General features: G+C 46.3%; 3 protein-coding genes across 10 annotated transcripts; 2 read left to right on the forward strand and 1 right to left on the reverse strand.

Moving 5' to 3' along the window:
• Positions 1-162: 162 nt before the first annotated feature.
• PGAM1 (phosphoglycerate mutase 1) lies at positions 163-7,020 on the forward strand. Its single transcript, XM_047703296.1, has 4 exons — positions 163-426; positions 4,194-4,468; positions 5,019-5,199; positions 5,907-7,020. The coding sequence occupies exons 1-4, from the start codon at positions 288-290 to the stop codon at positions 6,074-6,076; spliced, it is 765 nt and encodes a 254-aa protein (XP_047559252.1). The 5' UTR covers positions 163-287; the 3' UTR covers positions 6,077-7,020.
• On the reverse strand, positions 6,619-18,269 carry EXOSC1 (exosome component 1). 2 transcript variants are annotated; one of them, XM_047703300.1, is made up of 9 exons: positions 18,161-18,269; positions 17,941-18,056; positions 15,560-15,634; positions 13,991-14,079; positions 11,976-12,009; positions 11,410-11,460; positions 11,195-11,279; positions 10,729-10,863; positions 6,619-7,668 (listed from the first exon to the last, which is right to left on the reverse strand). In XM_047703300.1, the coding sequence occupies exons 1-8, from the start codon at positions 18,225-18,227 to the stop codon at positions 10,757-10,759; spliced, it is 624 nt and encodes a 207-aa protein (XP_047559256.1). In that variant the 5' UTR covers positions 18,228-18,269; the 3' UTR covers positions 6,619-7,668; positions 10,729-10,756. The 2 variants fall into 2 exon arrangements, with proteins under 2 accessions (XP_047559256.1, XP_047559254.1); XM_047703298.1 differs by lacking the exon at positions 6,619-7,668 and having other exon boundaries at positions 10,456-10,863.
• A 103-nt stretch (positions 18,270-18,372) lies between these two features.
• ZDHHC16 (zinc finger DHHC-type palmitoyltransferase 16) lies at positions 18,373-27,631 on the forward strand. 7 transcript variants are annotated; one of them, XM_047703290.1, is made up of 12 exons: positions 18,374-18,564; positions 21,742-21,915; positions 22,010-22,257; positions 22,437-22,631; positions 22,780-22,868; positions 23,254-23,282; positions 23,895-24,028; positions 24,163-24,210; positions 25,064-25,149; positions 25,809-25,932; positions 26,155-26,225; positions 27,043-27,631. In XM_047703290.1, exons 3-12 carry the CDS (start codon positions 22,015-22,017, stop codon positions 27,155-27,157), a joined length of 1,134 nt encoding a protein of 377 aa, XP_047559246.1. In that variant the 5' UTR covers positions 18,374-18,564; positions 21,742-21,915; positions 22,010-22,014; the 3' UTR covers positions 27,158-27,631. The 7 variants fall into 7 exon arrangements, with proteins under 7 accessions (XP_047559250.1, XP_047559246.1, XP_047559245.1 ...); XM_047703289.1 differs by lacking the exon at positions 21,742-21,915; XM_047703292.1 differs by lacking the exons at positions 18,374-18,564; positions 21,742-21,915 and adding an exon at positions 18,587-18,749.
• Positions 27,632-27,668: the final 37 nt, after the last annotated feature.

Raw genomic sequence — 27,668 nt, forward strand, 5'->3', positions numbered from 1 at the left:
ACGTGCGCTCCGTGACCGCCTCTACAGACTAGGGGGCCGGCGGCCGAGAGCGCATGCGCTCTGGCGCCCTCGAGCGCGCCCCTCCCCCACGACGGCCGCAGCGTGGGCACGGGGCGCATGCGCACACCCGGCGGGCGGAGGGCGGCCCCAAGCCAGTGGGAAGATTTGGGCGACCCAGTGCGCGGGAGCCCGGCGATAGGGTGTGAGCGCGCAGGCGCGGCTGGGGCCGGGCAGCAACTCCGGAATCTCTGCTAGTCCCAGTGTGTGTCGCACCCAGAGCCGCCGCCATGGCTGCATACAAGCTGGTGCTGATCCGGCATGGTGAGAGCGCTTGGAACCTGGAGAACCGCTTCAGCGGCTGGTACGACGCCGACCTGAGCCCGGCCGGGCACGAGGAGGCGAAGCGCGGCGGGCAGGCGCTGCGAGGTGCGGAGCGGGCCGGGCTGGGCTGTGCGTGGGGGCTGCGGAGGCCCGGGCGGGTGCCTCACGGTGAGGGCCGCCGCCTGGCTCGCCCCCGTGCCCTCCCAGAGAGGGCTGACCTTGAGCTTCAGCTTTCCAGCAATTTATTTTGCAACTGACGAAATGGGCCCAGGTTGGGGGGGGGTCGACTTGCTCAAGGTCATCCAGTGGAGTGAGGGGCCGCGCCAGGAAGAGGGCCGAGGGTGGTCGCCCCGTAACCCATTGCGTTCTCCACGACACCACCTTGCGAAATTCTCCTATTTAATAGGCTGAGCATTTAGTAAGTCGGGGACGGGTTATTACATGGGATGCCCGGTGCCTTCCAGCAGCCGTAACCACGCCTTTTCAGGAGGTCGCTGCGATTCTAATGAAGCGTCAGGCCACACGCGGGTCCCTGGCTGTGGGGGAGTAACGCGGCGGGCGGGGGGTGCGCGGGTATGCAGCGGGCCTCAGAAACCCACGTGCTTATGTAGGCCTTTGCTGTTCAGCATCCCACAAATTCTGTGTCCAAAATCCATCTTCAAATGTAATTGAGCGAATGAATGAATGAAGGATTTGAGTTGATCCTGTGCAGATTCCATAGACAGATTTTAACCCCCTTTTTTCTTTTCTTTCCTGGCCCTCTTTCATAGTTGGGAAAAGTGAAGATTGCATAGATGACTTGTTCAAGGTCGTATCTTTCTATTCCTAGTCCATCCCGCTTGCTCCAGTTTGGGTTGAGTAACAGGTGGGCAGAGGTGGAAGTGGCAGTGAGATAAACTCATCTATCCAGGCTTGCCCCGCCCAGGGGGGATAGCTCTCCTTGGTTTTGGAATGCTTTTTATAAGGAACCATTCCCAGCTGTCAGCAATTCAGAGACTCTCTCTGGTCTGAGAAGGTGTTCCTTTGATGATTAGGGCAGATCCTGCCTTGCTCCTTTCTAACCTTTGGACATAGAAGCAGCCATTTAAAAGGGTCATTGATGCCTGATGTGGAAGAGGTATTTGGCCTCAGGTTACTCTAGCGTCTTGCCTTCACTGTAGATTCTTTGAAATGAAGCACAGGTTTGGAAAGTGGGAAATGTAATCCTGCTGGCTGTGTGTGTGAACGCTTTGGGATGGTCTGGTGTGACTTACAGTAGGAGAGGCTGGGAAAGGGAAAGTGCTGGTAAAGGAGGCCATTTTCTCTCCTGTCTGGCATGAAGCCCTGTATGGGTCTGTGGTGATTTGCTGAGACTAACCCAGGACAAAGATAATGCAGCTGTACCCTAAAAGACTGATCAAATGGTCAAACTTGTAATTTCTCTTTAACAGACCCTGTTTCAGGTTTTTTTTTTTTAAACTTGCTTATTTTTAGTAATCTCTGCACTCAATGTGGGGCTCAAACTCATGACCCCAAGGTCAAGAGTCACATCCTCTTGTGACTAAGCCAGCCAGGCACCCCCTATTTCAGTTTGTAAGTAAATGTGGGTAGCATTAGTTAGAGAAATTTCATTTAAGATCTTAATATCTGTTATGGGCATCACTCATGATTATATTAAAAAAGACTGAAAGCAGAAATCTGAATGGTGAAGACCATTATGATTAATGTAAGAAACCTAAAGTAAATACATGAGTAAATCTTAAATTCTTCAGAGCTTTCAATCATAGTAGGGTTAATAAACTTTTTTCTTTTTTAATATTTTATTTATTTAACAGAGGCACAGCGAGAGAGGGAACACAAGCAGGAAGAGTGGGAGAGGGAGAAGCAGGCTTCCCGCTGAGCAGAGTCGGATGTGGGGCTTGATCCCAGCACCCTGGGATCATGACCTGAGCCAAAGGAAGATGCTTAATGATTGATCCACCCGGGGACCCCAAGGTTTATAAACTCTTGAGTTGTTTCAGAAGAAAGCCAGTGAGAACTGAGTTCCCCCATGCAGTCTTACTTCTGGGGGAGGATGAGGTCCACACCACACCATTTACCCCGCCCCTGGGCTATGCTTTTATTTAATGGGAAAGTTAAAGGAAGAGGCTGTAGAGTTCTCTGTTAAGAGCCCTCAGGGGAACTACTTTACTCCTTGGGGGCCTATTTGGATATCCAAAGGTAGGCACTCCATTGAGAATGGAAATAATTGCAGTGAAACAGCCAGTAGCTTTGCAGCATGGGAGATGACGTTTGCACTATGGATGGTTGCTTCCTGGTGACTCAGCCTTTTACTGGGGAGCCATCCCTTCCTTAGAGTTAGGGAGGAAATAGTAATGAAGTCTACTAGGACTTGTCCTGAGGCTCACTGATGAGATTGTTCATCTTTTCCCTTGTGGGTAGTGTAGTGGTGGGTTTCCTGGTGATTAATCCTCCCTTCCCCCATCAGCATAGTTCTTACTGGCCTCATTCTCAGCTGAATGACTGGCAGGAGAATTCACTTCACATTGCATTAATTACTGTTGGCAACCTCCATATGAAGCAATACCCAGGAAAGTTTGTGCTGAATTTCAAAGAGGGCCTTGTAGCCTCATGGAGGAAAACACTACATGAAGAAAGGGCCATCTCCGGGGCGCCTGGGTGGCTCAGTGGGTTAAAAGCCTCTGCCTTCGGCTCAGGTCATGATCCCAGGGTCCTGGGATCGAGCCCCGCATCGGGCTCTCTGCTCGGCGGGGAGCCTGCTTCCTCCTCTCTCTGCCTGCTTGTGATCTCTCTCTGTGTCAAATAAATAAATAAAATCTTTAAAAAAAAAATTAAAAAAAAAAAAAAAAGAAAGGGCCATCTCCTTATTAAAGTGGGAGGGGGGATAATCTTTCATGAAATACGAATTGTAGCCTGTTGGTTGGGGCAGCATAACTCTTGATTACCACCCCTTAAGAACTAACGAGTGTGGAGGAGAGATTCATTTATAAATGAATCAGTGCACAGCATTTGCTCTTTTTGCTTTCTCCAGGTGGTGGCTTCTCCTAAACCTTGGTCTAGCCATCGACCTAAGTAGGTATAGGCTGGCACTTGACTGTAACAGAGACTGGATAAAGAAATTGTGATGTGATTTCCACTCCATAGTGAACGTACAATTTCAGGCAACAAATTTAAGTTTTAATCAGCATCCTCTAAGAGCTCTTGCTGTGTCCTGATTGTTGGGGGTTTAAAATCCACTTCCCCTAGACAAGAAGTTAGAACTGAAATACATTAGTAATCATTGGTCAAAAGTGACTGTTTTAACTAAAATACAAACATCCAGATCCTTAGGAGTTAGGAAAATGTAGAGGGAGCTAGAGATGGTGGTTATGAGTTGGATTTTGGAGTCATATAGCCTGGATTTTAATCTCTCATGTATAAGCTGTGACCTTGAATAATTTGCTCAACTTCTAGCATGGGTTACAAGGATGGTTTGAAGACAAAACACATACAGAATAGTCCAGTGCTTGACAGATGGCAAGCCCTCTATACGTAATATTATATATTAAGAAATTCCAAGTTTTTAAGCATCTTTTTTTTGAAAGAATTGGAGAAATAAGTTCTTAAAATGGCTTAATTACAGCACTGTGTGGTTTAGGATAAGCCCCACAGATGGTACACAGTAGCTACTTGACAATATGTTTAGGTCTTGGGTTAGGTGAATTATTGGGGAATCATGTTGTCAACTATAAAATAACAAATTTTTATCTTTTGTGAAGGCACAAGATTGTCTTTCCTGCTGGAGTATACAAACTAGTTAAATTTATATGTAAGAAAATTCTGGTTCCAGAGTGGATCTGATTAGCTTATCACTTTGAATTTCTGATTCCCAGATGCTGGCTATGAGTTTGACATCTGCTTCACCTCAGTGCAGAAGAGAGCAATTCGGACTCTCTGGACAGTGCTGGATGCCATTGACCAGATGTGGCTACCAGTAGTGAGGACTTGGCGCCTCAATGAGCGGCACTATGGCGGTCTGACTGGTCTGAACAAAGCAGAAACTGCGGCCAAGCACGGCGAGGCCCAGGTGAAGATCTGGAGGCGCTCCTATGATGTCCCACCACCTCCAATGGAACCTGACCATCCCTTCTACGGCAACATCAGTAAGGTATGGTAAAACGGGGTTTGGCTCAACTCCACTTAGGACCACGGGTTATGGTTCTGGGCCTCACTCTTTCTTAGCTTTTTATTAGTGTCTGCCTAGTCCCATTGAGTTTATAATTTATAATAAATACTTAATTCTTTCAATTATCCTTCTCTAAGGAATGACCTTCACTTGTTAAAAGATTTAGTTGATAGTTACTTACCTAAAAATATATCCCTTTTTTTTCTTTCTTCATTGACATACTTCATAAAACCTATCCATAGTTGTAGGGCCCTTCTAAGACAAGTGGAAGATTAAGTGAATTGGGAAGAGCCTTGTACTTACTTTCCCCCCCTTCTTTCCTAAGTTTCTTTGAAAAATTAATCTTCCCAGTAGTGGGCAATGGTGGTAGGAAGAGCAGCAAGGTAATAATTAGCCCCTTTTCCAAGCTCTCAGCTCTATTCTGTGTGCTGGTGAGAGATTTTGATTCATCACTTTAATTAGGGGATGAGGAGTGACCGGAACAGATGCAGCTACTACTAATGGGTGAATTTGGATTTTTTTTGTTGTTTAGGATCGAAGGTATGCAGACCTCACTGAAGATCAGCTACCCTCCTGTGAGAGTCTGAAGGACACAATTGCCAGAGCTCTGCCCTTTTGGAACGAAGAAATAGTTCCCCAGATTAAGGAGGGGAAACGAGTACTGATTGCAGCCCATGGCAACAGCCTTCGGGGCATTGTCAAGCATCTGGAGGGTATGTGTATTTTTCAGGGGAACCCTCAAGGAGGCATACAGCAAAATTGCCACTAATCAGGGACTTATTGCATGCAAAGGAGACCTTCGGGGAAAGGTTAGACATATTGAGAGCCTTGGAGATAGATTGACTCCTGGTCACCCTCTACCCTTGTTTCCTCAAAGCATCGTAGACAGACTCATTGGGTGCTTACTGTATATGCAGAACTTCAGGTCCCCCTTCAGACCTGATGCAGAAGCTGCCATCTGTTACTCACATACACTTTATAATTTGAGATGCTCACCTTTAGACTAGGATTGCCAGTTGAAACTGGTAAAATCCTCCTTAATCACAACCTGGTACAACTTCACACATGAATCTCAATTTGCATTCTAAATTGCTTTACCTGAGGGCCTAGAGGGACAGATTTGCTGATTTTTGGCAGGCTGGATGGACCACATAGGACATTTGAGTTGTGTTTGGTCCTAACCCTACTTCAGGAGAGAGATCTGTGGTACATACCTTTCATACTTCTTGCTTTTCAGTGGCTGAGAAATAAGTATTGGGTGCATTCTTTGGGTGACTGATCTGTAATACGGATCATTACTGTTATTACAAACACCAGAAAGGGTGTCTTGTTTTATTTAATTCCTACTGAAGTCCTTTGTCACCTGCAGGGGTGACATGGATTTGTGTCTTGCATGGCTAATCACGGTGTGTATTTTCAGGTCTTTCCGAAGAGGCTATCATGGAACTGAACCTTCCAACAGGCATTCCCATGGTCTATGAATTGGACAAGAACTTGAAGCCCATCAAGCCCATGCAGTTCCTGGGGGATGAAGAGACCGTGCGTAAAGCCATGGAAGCTGTGGCTGCCCAGGGCAAGGCCAAAAAGTGAAGGGAAGCAGGCAGACTACTTCCCCAAGGATACCTCCCCTCCCTGTCCATCCCACTCCTCTGCACTTCTTCCCTGCACATGTCACACTGACCATATCTGTCGGTATCTTAAGTTTTAGCTGCAGATGAGGACCAGTGGCTCCTAATTTTGTTTAGCCATTTTGTTTCTTGCACCCACTCTCTTCATATATTCTAATCAGAATGGCACTTCTGGGGCATGGGTTCTCAGTCCAAGCTGAGAGAAGACTCTTACCCAAGAGTAGGGAATTAGTAATGCTGGGGGTTTTGCTACTGTTTTATTATTGAGGACCTGCTTGCAATGGGGATAGGGAGGAACCATACTAGGTGTGACCAATGAGAAGCAAGAGAGCCTATGTGTGTTCCCACGAGCAAGTCCTGTACTGTTCTGTACAGGTGGAGGGGGGGTGCTCTAGTCATTCCAGTGGAAGATGAATGTAACCTGCATGGTGATGAAAATAGTAATTTCCCCTCTGACCCTAGAAGAGCTGGCTCCAGAAGATTGGGATCAATCTGAATGTTTTACATGTTGCATTTACTTTTACAAGAAAAAAAAGAAGTACATATATATATATATATATATAAATAATACAAAACGAAAACCCTTCTGGGGTTTCTAGTGGCGGTTGAAATATTCCCACATGTGATCATCCAAAAATAAGCCATTCCTCACACCAGTGTGGGATAAACTCCTTGACTTCTGAGGCCTAGGAGTTCATCCTGCTGTGTGTTTTAGAATCCCTCCCCTGCCTTAATGTTTTATGGCAGTGAGATGCCTCTTGATCATGTCCGAGTGTGTCTTTCACTGTATCTGTTTCTGATCATGTTCCAGTTGCTTGGCCCCACCCTGGGCTCAGTACTCATTTTGAGCGTAATTGTATTAAATCTTTTTTCCAGATCAGTATAATAAAGGAGTGATGTGCAATATCTTCTGTGTGATATAGTGATCCCTCTAGAGCTTTAGGACAACCACTCAGTTTACCCAGCCTGGTCCACATATGGTATATCTTACTAGGTTTTCCATCTTAGGTTGGGGGAGCTGAGGTGGGGTGGGGGGCAGGTCATCTTAGCTGAACTCTCCATTCCTATTGCCTCTATAGCTCTTGTTCAGTGATGCTGGTTACTGAGTACCACTTGAGTGGAAAATCAAATTCTGAAACCCCATTATGCCTTTTGAGTAAGGTAAAGGCTTGTTTACTTTAAAAAGCTAATATTTTTCTATTAGAAATCTATAAACTTGATTCACTTTTCATCTTCAGAAATTACACAACTTTATAAAATGATGCAGGAGAAAAGAAGTTGATTACATTATATAAATAATTAGGAAGGGGCATGGCTCACATTTACCTTCTCTCTAAGGCCTTTGAAAAGACTGTGGGATCATAAGAGAGACTCCAAGGCAAGAAAAAGCTCTTAATGCCTTTCTTCTAGCAGGAGGAAATAGGGGCCTCCGTCTGGGAAGCTCTCACGAAGCTCCTCTGTGCCGTCTACTGGCTGAGGCATGTTAACATACACAGTCTCTAATCTTCATCACCTCTGAAAGGGCTGCTATCCCCAGTTTACAGAAGAAAGAGGCTGAAAAAGATGCAGAAACTGGTCAAATATATGCTACCAAGTACTGGAACCCAGAGAAAAGATGTTCAACTAAAGTCCTTATTTCAATTTAAATACTTGTAATCATCTTCTTGAGTTTTTCACTTGATCTGTATACAGTAACTCTAGGATGAGCTTTAGTAATTTAAGTCTCCCAACAGTCTGGTGGAATGTTAAATTTACTTAGCCTATACTGAATCTTAGACTGAAAGTTGATAATTTCCTTTGATCAAGGCTCTTCACCCAAGTCAGACTGGATCAGCTTAGATTACTCTTACTCTGTGTCCTGACATCATCTGAGTTTATGGAAGTCTTCACTCACTGACTAGAACTCTTAGAGGCAGGAAAGTAACAGAAAGCCTGCATTATCTACCAACACCACCAGGAGACCAACAACTAGCATCCTTCCAAGACCCTGTGTAGCTAGGGTAGCTAGCTAAGCATAATCATCTGGTGGGGCGGGGGGTGCGATTTGTAGGCAGTTTTGAAAATCAGCTCACCCAGGCTGAGAATCACTATTCCAAGGCACAGAAACCAGTATCCTCCTCATCCCTTAGAACCAGTTGTAGATTAGCAGATATCATCACTAAATATCATTATTTGGGCATAGCTGTTGAGTCAGCTATGAGAACACTCAAAAAAAATTTTATTGTGCTTTTGCTATGTTTAGTCACGGTATCAGGCACTGAAGATTCAAAGAGATTCCTGCCCTAAAAGCTCAGGCTATTAGGGGAGACAGGCACAAACTTAACATGTAATACAATACTGGATGGTTAATGGAGGAAATCCATCCTGCTCTGCAGATCAGAGAGAGCTGTTATTCAGCTGCTTCAAATGTTCTTTCTGACACTTTATTAGAATGTTTGTTTACATATCACCTGTCTTTTCCTCATTAGAATGTAAGCTCTATAAGGAAAGGATTCTATCGTTCACTGTTTTAAGTCCTGGCTGCTCAGTATATGTTTATTGAATGAAGTCCCAACAAGCACTCAATTAATGAACCATTGCTAATTTGGAGAGCCTTTAATTTCATGCCCAAGGTTCTAGTCAATATTTAGAAAAAGGCACCATGGTACAGAAGAAAAAATGTTGGCTTTATAAGACAGACCTAAGTTTGAATAATGCTCTAATGCTCTGCCACTTGATGTCTGTGTGACTTAGGGCAAGTGAACTGATTTTTCTAAGCCTTAGTTTACTTCTCTGTAAAATGTAGAAATGATCAGAACATTCCAGGGCTACTGGGAAGTTCAGAGGTAAGTAAAGTGGCTAAAGTGGTTAACGCTGTAGAGAGAATCAAATGGTAGCATCTTCCTGCAAGGCAATATGGGAACACCTAACCAAAATTTAAAAAATACCCATTCTTTGACCCAGCGTTCCACTTCTAGGAATCTGTTTTGCCACAGAACTTAGGCATGCACAAGGACACGTAGGATAGGGGTTTTCTTGGTAGCATTGCTATAAAAAAGGAAAATCTGTAAAGTTTTAAAACCTTTATCAGTAAGGGGACTACTTAAACTACATTGTAACATAAGGCCTGGAATTTGACAGATCCTTGATAGAAGGCAACCAGATCTGTAATAACAACATAATACTGGTGTGTACTGGAACTTGGGCATTTCTTCCTCACAATATCCCATGAGATCATTGGAAAGAGACTTAAAAATAACTTGCATTACTATCAATGTTCAACATCCTGATTACTTTAGTATACTATAATTTGTACAGTGTTACCGTTGGGGGAAAAATGGGCAAAGTGTACCAGGAATCTCTTACTATTTCTTAAAACTGCATGGGGAGCTACTGGTCTCAATTCTATTTTCTATTAAAAAACCAACCTAACCTATTCAAGGCTAGCAGCTAGAGGATATAAACCCAGGTGCTGACTCTGGAGTTCACAGGTAACCACTGTCAGTACACCTAAAAGAGACAGGCTCCTTGAAGAACATCTCAAGAACTGACATCTCTAATTCTTTCCTTCCATTCCCTTGGCAGCTTCTCCACGCTTAACCCTTATCCCTTCCTCATCCCCAAACTTGGATGTCCATTCCTTCTGCGCTTTGTTCAGGCTCCTTTTTCTGCCTTAAATATTTTCATTCCACTTAGCCAAGTTCTTCAGTTCCTTTTATTTCACACATCCTTCCCTGGTCTCCCATGACCGTGCTCTGTCCCTCTTTTCAGTTCAGGTTTAACAAACGTGTGCTGGGGTACCCACTAAATTAGTAATACTGTGTTCATCTAATTACTTTCAGAACTACTCACATGTACCCTGAATCACCATGTGTTCTTTAATTTTCACTAAACTGTACTGTCTCTCAATGAGATGTATATAAAGTGCTCGACTCAGTGCCTGGCACATAGCAAGTACTCAGTAAGTGGAAGTGCTTAGAACATACAAAATATAAGAAAGATTGGAGATTAGGCTTTTCCAGAGTAAGCAAGCACTTCACACATGTCTGTTAATAGGTATCAGCAACCAGGCAAACCCCTCCTCTGAATGTCATGATGCATTTTATTTATTTATAAAAAAAAATATTTATTCGACAGAGAGATCACAAGTAGGCAGAGAGGCAGGCAGAGAGAGAGGAGGAAGCAGGCTCCCTGGTGAGCAGAGAGCCTGATGCGGGGCTTGAACCCAGGAACCTGGGATCATGACCTGAGCTGAAGGCAGAGGCTCAACCCACTGAGCCACCCAGGCGCCCCTCATGATGCCTTTTAGAGGCTTCCCTACTCAAGACAACGAAAGCCATAAAATTTTTTTAGTAAAAAATGTTTTGTCTCAGCAAAAAATGGGTATTTGTAGGACCGTTAGAGGGAACAGGTTACTTCCAACATTATACAGTTTGTTGGCGCCTCCAAAAGAGAAATTGATCACTCCAGAAAATGAAATCCACTGAAAGGTTCATAAGAAAAATATTCCACCTAAAGTGTAAGTTGCTGGCAGATTTTTCTAAAAGTGGTTGTTGGACAACCCCAGGCGTCTGAATAAAGACAATGGCATCTTGATGTTGGATTCATACACGTACTCTTAGATAAACGGCTTACCCCTCTCTGTGGGGTAAAATGTGGCTTCTTAGGTCTGCAGGAATTCAGGCTGCACTCGGGCCACTTTCCGGAATTCTTTAGTGTGGGTCTTAGGGCACTGCATCTCACACCAACTAATGGGAACCATCTGGACACCTGAAAGGAAAGAGCTGGTGTTGGGAGTTGGAAACCCCAAATGTTTACCGAAGACCCTTCCCTTTCAAGGCTGGTTATGAACTGAAGTATCACCAAACAGCCTAGTGAACCTCACCGCATATGGAAAAAGCCTTACTGATGCCACTGACTTATACAGTGAGTCCCCCCATTACAGTTATATAAGGAGAATCATTCTAATCTCAGTAGTAAGTACTGACACTCATATTGCTGCCTAGATAATCAAAAAAACAAGGGTAACAAGGGCAAACAGTGGATTAATCCCAAACCATAGCTCCCAGGGAAAGGTGAGCACATGGATGCATAGACTTACCTGATTCACTGTGGGCCACCACCACCCCGAGCTCGTTCTCGGCAGTGGTCAGGAGGTAGTTGGATTGTGCGTCACCCAGGGAGATCTAGTCACACAACACTGGTAAAGGAAAATGATGGGTGATAAGTCTTCCCTCCCATAACCACTTGAGTTGTTTTCTACTTCTGTTTTTTGTTTTGACAAAGGACCACAACACTCCTGGGAATAAAGGATACCACTTTGGCCAAGACAATGTCACCTGGGCGGAAACTCTTATAAATCTCTACCTGTAAGAAAAGAACAGGATTGTTAAGTGAAAGCTCTAAATCAGATCTACGTGAAACTATTACCCCTCTGGTAGACCCAATCTACTTTTTAACCCCACAGGGTGAAAAGTCATCATTAGTCAAACCAATCAATAACTTCTACTGCTTCTACAGCATCGTTATATAAAGCAAAGATTTTTAATTCAGTAACCTGATCAGGAATCTGACTTGGACAAAAGTTACTATAGCTGGCTCTGAAAGGATCCAGAGTAAATCGGAACAGCAAAGAATAAACACCTGGTTTCAAAGGCAAGGAGTAAACTAATCGCCTTCTGGTCAACAGAGAGAACAAAAATCCTAAGGGAGAGGAACAGGACAGGGAGGTGAATTCCACACTTTCTAGTAGGAAACATCTTAAAATTCCTTGGATCTTTGGATCTACATTTCTATAGATGTTTGAAATTCACTGGAATAATTTAAAAGGATTGAGATTCCTAAAGTCATAAGGAAAAAAAGAAAAAGGACCAACCAACAACCTTGTCTTTTTCAGTAGCTCGGACATCTTCCTTGCTATAAAAAAGAATTAACAGAAAGATTAATTATCGGTGAGAAAGAATTATTCTGCAGAATCATAGCAGAAAAGCGCTACAAGAGTAGAGAGAACGCGGGGCGCCTGGGTGGCTCAGTTGGTTGGACGACTGCCTTCGGCTCAGGTCATGATCCCAGAGTCCCTGGATCGAGTCCCGCATTGGGCTCCCAGCTCCACGAGGAGTCTGCTTCTCCCTCTAACCTTCTAGCTCATGCTCTTTCTCACTGCCTCTCTCTCAATAAATAAATAAAAATCTTAAAAAAAAAAAAAAAAAAAAGAGTAGAGAGAACGAGTCATAATGGGACCCAGATGCCACGAGAGAAGTGGGGTAGAGAAGCATTCCAAGTCCTTATCTGGAGGAGAAAACCACTTTCCCATTCTTGGGTCACACAGAGCAGCAGTATCAATACCTCTGAGTATAGAAAAGCAGAACAGATTTGGCAGGAAAAATTAAGGAACTTTGCTGCCTTAGTAGAGCTTGAAGAGAAGCACTATAGAACAACACAGAATCCTGAGAGTGGAATGGGCCTCAGAAGTTAAATTATCTGGCTCACAACTGTTGATCCCTTCTCAAAGAACCTACAGGAAAAACAAACAAACAAAAAAACCCACCCAACTACCATTTCACCCACTAACCATTTTTTAAAGTATTTTTTTAAGATTTATTTATTTATCTTAGAGAGAGAGAGAGAGAGAGAGACAGCACAGGCGCATATGAGTGGAGGGAGTATGCACTCTATTTTACAGAGGGAGAGAGTCTCCAGTAGTCTTCCGACTGAGCGCAGAGCCCAACACAGGCTCAATCTCATGACACATGAGATTATGACCCGAGTTGAAATGGCAAATCAGCTGCTCAACCAACTGAGACAACCAGGTGCTCCTAAGATTTTATTTATTTTTTAAAAGATTTTATTTTATTTGACAGAGAGAGAGAGATCACAAGTAGGCGGGGTGGGGGGGATAAGAAGGTTCCCTGCCAAGCAGAGAGCCTGATGTGTGGCTCGATCCCGGGACCCTGAGATCATGACCTGAGCGGAAGGCAGAGGCTTAACCCACTGAGCCACCCAGGTGCCCCTAAGGTTTTATTTTTAAGTAGTCTCTATACCTAACATGAGCTTGAACTCACAACCCCAAGATCAAGACTTATCCATGCTTTACCCGTTGAGCCAGGTGCCCCCCCACACTAACCTTTTTAATGTCTCAAATCCTTGGGTTTAAACTATATTAAATAGGGGCGCTTGGGTGGCTCAGTGGGTTAAGCCTCTGCCTTCAGCTCAGGTCATGATCTCAGGGTCCTGGGATCAAGCCCCACATCAGGCTCTCTGCTTGGCGCAGAGCCTGCATCCCCCCCACCTCCGCCTGCCTCTCTGCCTACTTGTGATCTCTCTCTCTCTCTGTGTCAAATAAATAAGTAAATAAAATCTTAAAAAAAAAAAAACAAACTATATTAAATAAAAGAAAGGAAGGTATTTCCTAAAACGTCTTCTACTTTGTTTCATATGAGTCATTGTGCATCACTAGTCTCCAGCTTAGCTCAGTTCTTTTCATTTTACTTTATTTATTTATTTATTTTTTAAAGATTTTATTTACTTATTTGAGAGAGAGACAGTGAGAGAGAGCATGAGTGAGGAGAAGGTCAGAGAGAGAAGCAGACTCCCCGTGGAGCTGGGAGCCCAATGCAAGACTCGATCCTGGGACTCCAGGATCATGACCTGAGCCGAAGGCAGTTGTCCAACCAACTGAGCCACCCAGGCGTCCCTCATTTTACTTTAAAGCCCAATCTTGTCACTATTTTCCTTTTGTCTTAGCTCATACATTATAACCTTTCCTTTGGACAGAATCAGAACACAAAGATGGGAGCCAGAGAGGCAGGTATAGGAACTGTAATTGTTCCTAAAAATTCCAGTCCCCTCTTCTATCCTCAGGTGTGGAGGCCAAGGTAAAGACATGAACACTTCTTACCGGATAGTTCCTCGAAAAGAGTTCTTAAGTGGTGTGGACCCTACATACAGGATGTGCACTTTGGCAAAGCGTGAATTGATGCTAGAGACCTGTGAAACAGAGAAAAGATCAGCATTAGAATAGTAGCAGTTGTGAGCTCAAGGAGGCAGTAAGAAAGTAGGAATTACCAGGATTTTAGTCCAAGCAACCCTATTAATTATAGAATTTAAGACAAGTTAACTCCTACTTAACTTTGCATAAACGATACATGTCAAGTGGGTTGAGAGAGTCACTCTGGCCACCTAATAAAGTTACTGTAGGCATCCAATGAAATAATATGGAGCAGATCTTGAAAAATACAGAAGACTAACATAAATAGACACAGGATATTACAGAAAATCTGGACCTTCAGCAGATCTTGCTAAAAGCCCGGTAGAGTGAACAGAATTTAAGTGTACATTTGAGGTACTGCATAATATTTGGATCACTGCATCTTCAGTTGTTTTGAGAATAACACAGATTTTCTGCTGGAACAATTTATAAAGAAAGCAACTAAAAGCTACAAGTTAACTTAACCTGGCAGAAGGTGGGGATGGGGCACCTGGGTGGCTCAGCTGGTTGAGCGACTGCCTTCGGCTCAGGTCATGACCCCGGACTTCCAGGATCGAGTCCCGCATCCGGCTCCCAGCTCCCTGGGGAGTCTGCTTCTCCCTCTGACCTTCTCTCCTCTCTCATGCTCTCTCTCACTCATTCTCTCTCAAATAAATAAATAAAATCTTTTTTTTTTTTTTTTTTAATTTTTATTCATTTGACAGAGAGAGAGAGATCACAGGCAGGCAGAGAGGCAGGCAGAGAGAGAGGGAAGCAGGCTCACCGCTGAGCAGAGAGCCCGGTGTGGGGCTCGATCCCAGGAACCTGAGATCATGACCTGAGCCGAAGGCAGAGGCTTAACCCACTGAGCCACCCAGGCGCCCCTAAATAAATAAAATCTTAAAAAAAAAAAAAAAAAGAAGGTGGGGATGGGCAAGGAGTAAGGATATATTACATTTATTGATCACGGCAACCTTAACTTGTACTTCCCCTGGAATACCCTAAAAGACAAGATTTAAAAGGAATGCTAGAATATAAGCTCTTTTGCTTCCCTGCAGAATAAGATCTAGCTTCTAGATATTAAAAAATAGGCCTCCTTATTACCCTTTGACACCCCTGTTTCGCAAACTACATACTTAGAGACTTAGCTCAGTGAAAGAACTATGACTGCTGAAGCAGGCTGCCTTGATCACTATCCCAGAACTTTCCAGGCCAGCACAGTCCAGTAACCCTGTGCTGATAGAAATGTTCACTGCTGGCCAACAGGGCAGCACTTGAAATGTTGCTAGTGGGACTGATGAAATGAACTTTTAGTTTTGTTTAATTTTAATTCATTTCAATTAAATGGCCAATATGGCTAGTGGCTATGGTATTTGACAGTGCAGTTCCACAATGATCATGATTTTGCCATTGAACAAGTATCTTAAGCAGGGAGGTTAAAACCACTTACCTGGCTCCATAGCTCAGGGGTTAGAGCACTGGTCTTGTAAAACCACTTACCTTACAGGTTACAATAGCCCCCACATCCGGTAGTAGTTGGGACTCTGTTTCTCTCATCACAGAAATGACAGGAAGCTATAGAGAAAACAATAAAATGTAAAATCCTAACTAAGCCTCGCATAAAGGTATCTGTGGCTTAAGAGTAATGTAGTAATGCTTTGGTGAACAGCTGAGATCACAAGGATAGGTGGATTATAGACATAAGTGCCCAGAGGAGACAGCCTTAGAAATTCTAGACAATAGGAAGGTCAAGGGACCATTCTTCAAGGGAAGAATGTTACTAGAACACATAATCTAATCATTTCAGGTCAGTTCTATGAAAGTTTTTGGTGATTTTCTTGGGTTTCTTGGTATATAACCATCGTCTATCATCATGGATAACTTGACTCCTTCAAAGTTATACTATTTCCCTCTGTTTCTCACTTTATTGTACCGGCTAAAATTTCCAAATAAATATTATATAATAATGGCCATACTTGATTTCTTCTATTTTAAGGAAATACTTGTAGTTTTCTCTTTGAGCAAGGTATTGGCTGTTGGTGTAAGACAGATACATTTTAAAAAATGATTTATTTATTTATTTGTTTGTTTTTTAAAAGATTTTTATTTATTTATTTGACAGAGATCACAAGCAGGCAGAGAAGCAGGCAGAGAGAGAGGGGGAAGCAGGCTCCCTGCCAACCAGAGAGCCAATGCAGGACTCGATTCCAGGACCCTGGGATCATGACCTGAGCGGAAGGCAGAGGCTTTAACCCACTGAGCCACCCAGACGCCCCTAAAAGATTTATTTATTTTAGAGAGTGCGTGCATGTGCAAATGGGGAGAGGGACAGTGGGAGAGAGAGAGGAGAATCCCAAGCAGATTCCCCACTTGTTGGGGGGTCCTGACATGGGGCTCAATCCCAGGAGTCTGAGATCATGACTGGAGCTAAAATCCAGAGTCAGCTACTCAACTGACCAAGCCACTCAGGCACCCCAAGACAGATACTTTGAACCTCATCTTTGATTTTTATCTTTTCCTTGTTTACTGTGCTTCAGTTCCCTGGCTGCCTTTCAGTTTCACTAACTCATTAAACATCTTCCCATCTCAAAATTTGTGTTCAACCTGTTCTTTCTGCCAGGACTGTGCTCTCCCCACCAACCCAATTCTTATTTATCCTTTAGATTCAGGTTCAGTGTCACCTCTGCTGACCACAGTGGGTTTGTCTTTTACATGTTCTCACAGTAACCTGTAATATTCTTTCAAAATAGTCATCACATTTGTAGCCATACACTAATTTGAGCATTTACTTGTTTACAATTTATGTCTGTCCCTCGATAGCAGGGACCATGTGTATTTGGCTCACTACCATATCTCTAGAGGTCAGCATTGTGCCTGGCACATGAAAATGCTCAATAAATATATGAAATGAATAAACTTAATTATGTTAAACACATTCCCAAAATTGACTGAATAAAAAGCCTCTCATTTTACATATGAGGAAAAACCTAAAACCAGAGATCAAGTTTCTAACATGAAGCAGAAACAAGGCCTAGTTAGCCAGTACCTAAATGTTCTAATTCTGAATCCTCTTTCTACTATACCCCCTATTTTTAAGCTGCTCCTTCAAAGACTGTTTATCTGATCCTGGGCTAATCCTGGATCAGCCTCTGGAACTAAAGAGGACAGTGTTAGGCACTCAACAAAATTTATTGAGCACAGGCCCTTGTGCTTGGCACCAAAGGTATGGTTGCAAGGTTTGCTTTTGTGGAACTTAAAGAGTTTAGTAAGGGAAGAGTCAAGGGGGAACATTTAACTGAATGTTTAATTATTTGCAAAGCTGAGCACAGGGAAGGAAAGAAATGTAGTTCCTTGTGAGAGTTTAACAAAACAAAAAATAAAAGCTCATAAAACTCTTTTCCTTGACTAGTGGGTCTAGCATGGCTTCTCAGATAAAGTGATACTAGAGAAGCTATCTGAAAGGTAAGAATTAAACACGCAAAGGAGATGACCGTGTTCCAAACAAATTGTTTGTGTACAAAGGCTCTGTGGCAGGAGAGAGCTTACCCTACCAGCGACAGTGAAAGAAGCCTGTGTGACAAGACTGCAAAGCGAGGTGGGAATAGCGGAGCAAGCTGAAACCGGAGACAGGAGACATTCGGACAAGATGAAGCTCACTGCAGGGCTGAGTCTGCCTCTGCTCATTCCCTAACTTCCTTCCCGAGTGTCAGCAATTTAATCAAGCGAGAGGAACACATCCGGTCTGTGGTGGCCAAAATGCCCAGCAGTGGAGACCAGCTGTTCTACTGCTGAGGCACTAAAGACGCGTCCGTAGTGTCGCGAAACCAAAAGCTGCCTAAAAGAAAGGAAGAGAAGGGGGAAATGGGAAGCTGCCCGTTTACCGCGCCGTTCTCGCTGCTCTTCGTCAGGCAGCCAGCAAGCGAAGAAAAGATGTAGCCGTGTCGGGTGTAAGTGCCGCTGCCCGGGCTGCCCTCCTCCAAGTTACACAGACGTTCGCCTGAAGAAAAACGCTGCATCAGTCACGGGCCCCCATGAGGTGCCGGCCATCCAGGCTTCCTGCTCTATCCCATCCAGAATTCGCTATGGGCCCCTCACACTTACCGGGAATGCAGTACCTCACGGGTGGCGCCATGACTGCCAGTGGAGGGAAACGACGTCGACTTCTCATTGGCCAAAATTCAGGAGCGGTGCTAGAGTAAGAAACGCGCCAATTGGTGTGATTTATCACGTGATCGTCGGGAGCCTCTCCTCCGAGACACTTTATTTCCCAGGTTGCCCCAGGACCAGTCTGGGGGCGGGGCTCCGGAACGCTTGCGCGTGCGCCTGTGGTCCAGGATGGGCTGGCGGCGGGTCCCAGGCTTGGGGCTGGTCCTGCGGGTAGCGGGCGATGGTTGGTTGGACTGAGCCGGGCCCGGCCGGGTTGCAGAGCTGGAGGGGGTGGCAGTGAACGGCGGCGGAGGCTGCGGGGGTTCCATTTGGCTGACTGGGGAGTCGGCGGGCGGCAGGTAAGAGCGGAGCCGCGGCCTTTGCTCCCCAGTGCTGCCCTTTTTTCTAGGGTCGGGCCCTGTTCGGGGCCTTTTCCTGAGCCCGGGTTCCTGTTCTCTCTTTGCTCCGCCCTGCACGGCCTTGCCCAGCACAAGCCTGGAGGAGTGCACCCTTGGGGAGCTGTAACGCGCGGAGCTGGAAGGAGGTCAGCCAACTCAAGTTGCCCATTTTACAGATTTGGAAACTCAGATCCAGAGACAGGATTTGACTTGTCTGGTGGCTCAAAGATAGTTCAAGGTAGAGCCCAAACCGGAACCCAAGTTTTTGGTTTTTTTTTCCCCCCACTTCCATTCCATCGCACAATGACCACGCACCCCATTCAGAAGTAAAACCTTCTCCAGGTTTTTGTGACTGCAACTTCAGATCTTGCGGTCGGATCCTCTCAAGCGGATCTCAGGTCGTGTGGGCCCATGCTTAACTTTTTCTCTTTCAAGCCTGTTAGTCCGGAAGGGAAGTCTGCACGTGAGCAGAATGCTGCTCTTACTGATGACTGACAACTACTGCTTAACACAGCAGACGTCCTGAGAGCAGCATCTTTGTCCAGATGAGATTTGCTACAACTTTCATCTCAGTTTCCCTTGCCTTCTGGTGGCTTTGGAATATGTCCCTCCCCGTGCAAACCCTCCAGCCCCCACCACCCCAGTTTCCCCTTGGAAAACAGATGGTGACTTAAGAGCCTTGGAAAGAGGGGAGTGCTGTGGCTGACTTCAATCCCCTCTAATCTGGTGGCAGACGTCACTATGGCCCGTGGTTGCTACTGAGGGATCAGAATGCTAAAGGCTTGTGCTTGGGGGTGATAGTGAAGCTCAGCTTTGCTGTTTCCTCCTGTGTTCACTCTCATTCTCCGCACCCCACTACAACATACACACACACACACACAGTTTCTTCCAGATCTGTTTTACCTCAATTTCCTGAGAAGTAAGGAACTCCGTATGTTCAAGTGTGATCCCATGGACCACAGTATCTCTTCCCTGCCATCCCTGTACCCCCTAAACCCCAGTAGCTAAAATGATTTGCTCAAATCTGATGTGTAGCTCTGCATCTACAAGCTTTCAGCTTACATGTTTGGGTTGATTTCTAATTGGGACATGTTTTCCAAAATCCTTTTTTGCTCTTAAATACTATGATTCTAACCATGGTTTCCTTTTCTCTTCACTGACCGTAAAGAATGATAGCATCAGACGCTTTTTTAAATGTTATCACTTTGGCAGGAGTGCACTTGCTATTATTTGTAGCACAGATAGACGTTGGACCAGCCTCACCACTTCTGTGTCCTCTGTTCTTTAACAAGCATTTATTGAGTCCTTCTGTGAGCCAGGTATCATGTTAAGCATTTTGTAAATATTTCATTTATACCTTAACCAAGTGTATATATAGAACAATAGAGGGTTAGAGCTGGAAGAGAACTTAGCATTTAAGCCTACCCTGTCACTGAATGAGAACACTAGGAGATTGGGTGATTCGCCCAAGGTCACAGAACTACTTAAGTGCAGAATGGAGCCCTAGTCAAGTTATGGGGTAGATGAGAGTAAGTCTAATCCTGGAGGCAGGCATTTCCTGTAGAACTTCGGAATACCAGAGGTGGTTGAGGACAGTCCGAAAGGTGGAGAATCTGAAAAAGAATGTTTCTGGGTTTTTTGTAGACTGGAGAGATGGCATATAACTCCTGTTTATTAACAGGCAAGGAATGCATCTTATTTGTGAGCTGTTGCTATAAAGAGTATTTTACCAAATAGGAAACCCTCCATTAGCCACAGTAAGGGAATGAACAGTGATGTGGACAATCTGAATCACTTGGATTTGTTGTGGGGTAAAACGTTTGTCTCTTACATTTAACTATGGCCATATACTATTTTGAAAATTCATACTTCAAGCCAGACCATGTTCCAAGCAATAGGACTCCAACTCAAGAGGAAGGAGGAAGGCTGACTTTTTCCTGTCTCTCATTTCTACACTACATCTTAAGTCTCTTAGCTCCTAGGAGTGATGGGAATGGCCAGTTTCTTTATCCTGATGCAGAGTAAATCCTTACTGAATTGTCTACTCTTTGGCTGGCCTTGTCTGCTGGATTCTTATTTGCCTTAAGTCATTACAGGGCTTGTGGAAGAAGGTAATGAAATGTTTTTGTTTTTGTTTTGAAAGGCGTCTAGTGATAAGCCAGTGTGCAAGGAGAGCACCTTGCTCCAGTTACTGAACTGAAACTGTCACTACAGTGGAGCAGCCTACTCCAGTTTCTGTTGGGTTTTGAGCTGCCTGTTAAATAAGTCAGTGGAGTTGCTGAGGACATAGTAGCCCTAGGGGAAAATCAGATAATTTCTTTTCTGGTAAGGGCTTTGATCTGCGGAATTGATGAGACTAGCTTTGAAGGAGCCCATGACTTCTGTTCTGGACGTTGCCTGGGCTGCTGACCTCCCATGGCTGTTGAGTGAGGTAGAACTCACATAGAGGAATGAAGGTACTTTCAGAGGTGGGAAGGCTGGTTGGGAAGCTTGGGGGCAAGGGCAGCAGCTGCAGAGAAGACTCATGAGTGTCCAGCTAGAACTGGCCAGGGGAGACTCATCATAGAGGACAGACAGGCTCTGTAGTCTTCATGAGCCACAGCATGAAGGCCCCCTCCCACTGCCACGGTCTCCTGCCTGTGGTGGTGTTCTGCTGTGAACACCTGAAGTTGTCTTGGCTTTTGTATCCTTGGGGTGGGGCTGGGACTGGAATTGGAGACAAAGCATCTGATGTCATATAGGGTAGCTGAGGTGTCCTGACAGGCGACAAGGACTCTCAGGCTACCAGGCTGGGTCTGGTGGCTTGTAACATTAGCCCAGAGGAAGGAGGAAAGATGAGTATCTTCTGCAGAGATTCAGCACCAGGGCAGATCTAGATGTAGGACCCGCATGCTACGTGCTTACTCCCCCACTGGCCATTCCTTGGTGAAGAACAATTGTTTGGAGGTGGGTGGGTGGGCTAGAGCAGGCAGGAGACCCTGGGAATCCTCCCCTGTGATGGCCCTGCCCACAGAGGTGTGGTGCTTGTCTGCTGTGCTCCACCTACTGCTCTGTCTACACAGACAACTCCGAAGACCCTGCCTTGGCTTGGAGCTGCCTGCCTCTCCCCGAGCCCTTTACTGTGGCTCTTTACTCTAGGTGTGCCTCATCCTGGATTTGCTCTGCACCCATGTGGTGTAATAGAAGTAGGATTTCTGCAGGTTCAGAACCTCCAGACCCTACCCCATGTAATCTGGTTGGGACACTGGTGCCACCTATTCTGCAGAGAAGTGAAGTGACCTTCCTACTTGCCACAGCTGGTGACTGGCGCAGGTGGGCCTCATTCTGAGGTCTTTGCCCCCTCCTCCCTGGCGGGATAGGGAGGGACAGGACCTGACCAGCTCCTCACAATGGTGTGCTCTCCTAGGAGCCATGCGGGGCCAGCGGAGCCTGCTGTTGGGGCCCGCCCGCCTCTGCCTGCGCCTGCTTCTGCTCCTGGGCTACAGGCGCCGATGCCCACCTCTGCTCCGGGGCCTGGTACAGCGCTGGCGCTATGGCAAGGTCTGCCTGCGCTCCCTGCTCTACAATTCCTTTGGGGGCAGTGACACCGCTGTCGATGCTGCCTTTGAGCCTATCTACTGGCTGGTGGACAACGTGATCCGCTGGTGTGGGGTGGTGAGTGATGCCCAGGGAGCAGGAAAAGGGCTGTTTTGGGGTAGTAGAAGGACATGTGTCTGGTGGACCCACATTGGGTTTGGGACCCACACCAACCCCCTACCCCAGGGAAATTCCCGAGTCTGCCCTTGGTGTTGGCAAACTCTGACGGTGTCTCCCAACCTCACTGGTGTGGGCAGGTGTTCGTGGTGTTGGTGATTGTGCTGACCAGCTCCATCGTGGCCATTGCCTACCTGTGTGTCCTGCCTCTCATCCTCCGAACGTACTCAGTGCCACGGCTCTGCTGGCACTTCTTCTACAGCCACTGGAATCTGATCCTTATCGTCTTCCATTACTACCAGGCCATCACCACTCCACCTGGATACCCACCGCAGGTCGGTCCCCACAGGGCCATGTGGGAGGGATAGAGCTGCGGGCTGTGGGAGCCAGCCCCAGGAGTGGGGAGGGAGAGTGCCTTGGTACCTTCTGAGGTCCAGAACTGTGCTGCCGCCATTGTCGTGATGCTTTTCTCCCTCTGCACAGGGCCGGAATGACATCGCAACAGTCTCCATTTGTAAGAAGTGCATTTACCCCAAGCCAGCCCGAACACACCACTGCAGCATCTGCAATAGGTGGGTCTTGGCTTTGCTTGCTGTGAACCCGGGCTGTGGCCCTTCTGCTGAAATCCTAGGGCAAAATTTAGACCTAAAGTTTGAGAAGACGTTCATGAAGCGCCCGTCATACAGCAGGCAGTGTGCCCTCACGTCGTGACACCTGGTCCTCAGGATGGTCCTGGGTTAGGCATTGTCACCACTGTGGACATTGAGCTTCAGAGAGGAGTTAACCTTGTCCAAGATCATGTAGCCAGTGAAGCAGGGTTTGGAAGCAAGGCCTGGCTCTCTTCAAAGTCTGTGCCCTTTCCACCTCAGCAGGATGCTGGGCCTTGTAGGAAAGGATGGGCACTGACCTCTCAAGAACCTTGGCCACCGTAACAGAGCCTGTGTCCCTCCCTCACAGGTGTGTGCTGAAGATGGATCACCACTGCCGTATCCTTTTATGATCTCTTCTGCCTGAGGCCTGTTCCTTTAGCTCCAGAGCCCCGCACTGGGTTAAGGGCCACAACCAAGGCATCATCCCTCCAAGAACACTGGGCTCGTGAAAGTTAGTAGAAGAGGAGTGGTGGGGACTGGCCATCTCTGGAGCCAGGGCTGGCGGGGGAGAAGCAGGAGGCTTACAAGCTCTGGGACAGATCTTCATGGAGTAGGGGATCTATTCTAATAGTTTTCTTTTGTAGACTGTCATGCCAACATTTGTGGGATGTTAAGAGTTGTTTGGGCTTCATGGTGTCCACTGGGCGTGCCAGGTGGAACCACTGGCACCTCTGTACTGTCCCTTACAGGTGGCTGGTTAACCTAAGCTAGGTTGAAGTATTGGCAGATTCATTTTGCTGAAGGATTTCAGTTTTCACAATTTCCCAGTGGGACTAGTGAAGGCTCTGAAAAACTTTAACCTCTGGGAACAGTCCTATGTTTTCCTGCCTTTGGGATATAGTTCTTGGTAACTGGAAGCCCTGTGTTTGGATGATGCCATTATGAAGCAGGGATGAACCAGAGACCAGAAGCTGTGTTTGATCTTATCCTTAATCCTTCCCCTACCAGCCTGGCTAAACAACTGTGTGGGCCACTATAACCATCGGTACTTCTTCTCTTTCTGCTTTTTCATGACTCTGGGCTGTGTCTACTGCAGCTATGGAAGTTGGGACCTTTTCCGGGAAGCTTATGCTGCCATCGAGGTGAGCCCATGGTTAGGAGCAGGATCGCTCAGTAGAATTTGGGGGCATGGAATTTGTCCGTAAGGAGTGGGGCTGGTAGCACCCCCATCCTAGAGGCCTAAGAGTATAACCAGCACTGTTTTCCATCCCCTTAGAAAATGAAACAGCTCGACAAGAACAAACTACAGGCGGTTGCCAACCAGGTGGGCTGTCCCCACCCCACTGCCTCCTGCTGCTCAGGCCGGGGGTATAGAGTTGCTGAGGCAGCGGGGGCCCACCTGCTAGTGCAGTTGTAGAGGCTGGCTGAGGGGCCTCTCAAGACTGGATCAGGGGTATTCTGGGAGGCTATCTGCCATGGCCAGGCTCTGTGGCCTGGGGTAAACTAAAATCCCTGGTTTGTGACAGTTTTGGGCTCTCTATCCCATTATCACCTTCTTTGGGCGGAGCAAGGACTCTGCCTTGGTGATGGCCTGAGCAGCAAGGAGTCTGTGTTAGTCTGTGTAATGGGGTTCCAGGGGACAGAGATCAGGCTGAGCCAGTCTGATCACCCTTTGTTCCTGGTCTTTCTGCATCTGTTGTCAGGATCATTGCTTTCCTGGGCCTTTAAGGACCCCTAATTCTGAGAGGTCTTGGGTCATGACTGTACCACTTAACCTCTGCTGCCCTTTCAGCCCTCAGCGGAGCTCAGTTCTCCTGCTTGTATTCTAGGTGTGGGCCCGGCCTCCTCTCTTGAGGACTGCAGCTACATAGTGAGGGCCTTCTCGCTGGGAAGTGGAGTGGCTTCCCCTGGAGCCCCATTTGTGTTGTCAAATCTGAAGGCTCAGGGTCGGCTCCTCCTGTGCTTTGCCATCCTGTCCAGACCCGCTCTGCCCAGTATGTGTTCACATGATGCCGCCGCCAGGCTTGGCCCACCCATATGGCTGCTGCCCTGAGTTCTCTGTGGCTTGACTCCCTACTTTCTCACCCTGGGCTTTGGTCACTTCCCTGCCTGCAGGTGCTGGGGGCTGTGGTAGAGACCAACAGAGCAAATGAACAACCCTGCTCTTCTTTTTCTAGACATATCACCAGACCCCACCACCTACCTTCTCCTTCCGAGAAAGGGTGACTCACAAGAGTCTTGTCTACCTCTGGTTCCTGTGCAGGTATCAAATGCTCATTTTTGACAGTTTAAGTGGGGGGCAGCTAGAGGAAAACCGTTCCAGTGCCCATGTGTGGGCAGGGACCCACCTGTCATCTGCTGCTGTTCCTGGTGTGACTTAGCTTGGCAAAGAGTCAGTGCTTAATTTTCTTCAGTGTTTTGGGGCAGGGAACACTAAGGATGCTAGCACTGAGTGTTTTGTGCCAAAGTAAGTTAAGCTCCTACCTCAGGGTAGGACAGTGCAATTTCCAGATGAGGAGAACTGAAGATGAGAGGGTGAAGTGAGCTGCCGTGTGATCACAGCTGGGAGTGGGAGAGCCGGGATCAGAAATGTGTGCTGCCTGTTCTAAACCGGGTGCTTTCAGTACCTGCTGCTGTTTATAAGCTTGGGTATTTTAGGAAATATGGACCATTTTTATTAGCAACGCAGACTTGTTTCCCCATCCTTCTTCCCACATAATTTATTCTTTGCTCATGTTGATGCTTCTTCGTTGATGTTTTTAATAGACATAGTGAAGCAACAACTGACCTACGACATAGGCTGGGAGATAAGACTTAGGAGGTTTCCAGGGGATCATTGCTCAGCTCAGTTTCGGATTCAGACCTACTTGTAGCCTCCCCCTCCCCTAAGCTCCCCACCAATCTCAGCCCCTCTTTTCTTAGTTCCGTAGCACTTGCCTTGGGTGCCCTAACTATGTGGCATGCCGTTCTCATCAGTCGAGGTGAGACTAGTATCGAAAGGCACATCAACAAGAAGGAGAGACGTCGGCTGCAGGCCAAGGGCAGAGTGAGTAGGGCTGAGGGCTTGGGGTGGGGGGTAACTGAGCCTGCTGTCCTGGGAACAGAAGCCATGGCCAGGGCCAATAAGGGCAGGCCTCATAAAAGGTCAGAACTTGCCTAGCTGAGCCTTAGCTTAGCCAATTTAGGCTTTAAAATTAGGAGGGAATTAAGTAAAAAAGCATTTGTAAAAACCTGTTTTTTTTTTTAAACCTGTTTTTCTTGGCTCTAGGTTTTTAGGAATCATTACAACTATGGCTGCCTGGACAACTGGAAGGTTTTCCTGGGTGTGGATACAGGAAGGTAAAGTATAACATCTAGTCCAGTGCCATCCAGTAGAACTCACTGTGATAAGAAAAGTTTTCTGTACCTATGTTGTTTAAGATATTAGCCACTAGCCATATATGGTTGCTGAACACTTAAAATGCGGCTAATGCACCCACAAGTTATATTTTTAATTTAATTGTCACTAATTTAAATAGGCACATGTGGCTAGTGGCTCCCATACTGGACCACTGCAGATCTAGACTCAGAGTAGAGATCACTGTTCAAGTGAGCCAAAGGGGCTTAAGGCCAAAACTGTGTGGTGTACATGCATATGTGGCTTACAGATGACCACAGCAGAGCCCTGAGAGAGCTGCTGTCAAGAAGGGACTTCTAGGTAGGACACAGTGACCACCAACCTCCTCCCATTTGTATGCCAGTGTCTGGAGTTCAGGCCAGCAACATGTGAGATTGTAGTCATCTGTTTGTAACACAAGTCCTAGGACAAAAAAATGAAGTTCCCCCCTGAGCCCAAGAGACAAGGGTAAACCACTTTTCAAATTGCAACTCCCAAGACAGTAGTAACCAGGAGACCAGAAGTACCTGCCCTCTTCCCTTTCCTGTCCTCATTGCAGTCCTGCCTGACACTGCTTGGAGTGGTCCTTTAGAAGTTTCGCTTGAAACCTCTAAAGGCCCTCCAGACACCAGAGGGCACATGGGACAAATTAGAACTTTTGTTACTTTTGGGATTAATGCCAACGTAGCTTGAGGATACCTTGAATCCTTGCTGAGGACTGAGGATCAGGAAGGAAGACCAGGAACTCTTGGAACTCAGACATTCTGTCTTCTCTTATAGGCACTGGCTTACTCGGGTGCTGTTACCTTCCAGTCATCTGCCCCATGGGAATGGAATGAGCTGGGACCCCCCTCCCTGGGTGACTGCTCACTCAGCCTCTGTGATGGCGGTGTGAGCTGGATTGTGTCCGCCACAGCTTGAGCACCACCCTGCTTCCTACGGTGTCTCAAGGGCCTCCAAGGATAGCTTCTTGGGATCCTTGGGCAAAAAAGTCAGTGGGCCTGCCTTAGAGTACCGTGCAGGGACAACTCAAGGACCAATCTCCTGGCAACTGCAGAAACAAGGCACGATGTGGAAAAATCCTAGGACTGATGTTCCTTTACTCAGCTCAGGCAAACTGAAGTTCCAGCCCCAGACTGGAGATTAGGCAGCTAGCAACCTTGCCAGGTGCTGACCCCAACCTCCTCCAGGTTCCAGCACTGGGTTTGGCCACCTCCTCTTCCACTTGCTGTCTGAGGAAACACCTGAAGAGTAGAGCGGAGATTCTGGCTTCTCAACAGGGCAAGACACCATGCCTACTGCTGAGGTCACTGCCACTTCTCACATGCTGCTGAAGGTGAAAAATAAAGGTATTTGATTTTTAAAGATATGTAGCTTCCCTTTGCTTTTACTAGAGGGTGAGGAAG

Source organism: Lutra lutra, chromosome 14 (genome assembly GCF_902655055.1).
Source record: "Lutra lutra chromosome 14, mLutLut1.2, whole genome shotgun sequence".
Lineage (NCBI taxonomy): Eukaryota > Metazoa > Chordata > Mammalia > Carnivora > Mustelidae > Lutra > Lutra lutra.

Excerpts from the sequence above, each read along its gene's own strand:
- PGAM1 (XM_047703296.1), top strand. The coding sequence starts at position 288 with ATGGCTGCATACAAGCTGGTGCTGATCCGGCATGGTGAGAGCGCTTGG. Across the intron at positions 427-4,193 it reads CGGCGGGCAGGCGCTGCGAG|ATGCTGGCTATGAGTTTGAC; the intron begins GTGCGGAGCGGG and ends TCTGATTCCCAG. Across the intron at positions 4,469-5,018 it reads TCTACGGCAACATCAGTAAG|GATCGAAGGTATGCAGACCT; the intron begins GTATGGTAAAAC and ends TTTGTTGTTTAG.
- EXOSC1 (XM_047703300.1), bottom strand. The coding sequence starts at position 18,227 with ATGAGAAGTCGACGTCGTTTCCCTCCACTGGCAGTCATGGCGCCACCC. Across the intron at positions 18,057-18,160 it reads CGTGAGGTACTGCATTCCCG|GCGAACGTCTGTGTAACTTG; the intron begins GTAAGTGTGAGG and ends GTTTTTCTTCAG. Across the intron at positions 12,010-13,990 it reads TCTTTTCGAGGAACTATCCG|CAAGGAAGATGTCCGAGCTA; the intron begins GTAAGAAGTGTT and ends TCTTTTTTATAG.
- ZDHHC16 (XM_047703290.1), top strand. The coding sequence starts at position 22,015 with ATGCGGGGCCAGCGGAGCCTGCTGTTGGGGCCCGCCCGCCTCTGCCTG. Across the intron at positions 22,258-22,436 it reads TGATCCGCTGGTGTGGGGTG|GTGTTCGTGGTGTTGGTGAT; the intron begins GTGAGTGATGCC and ends TGGTGTGGGCAG. Across the intron at positions 24,211-25,063 it reads TACAGGCGGTTGCCAACCAG|ACATATCACCAGACCCCACC; the intron begins GTGGGCTGTCCC and ends TTCTTTTTCTAG.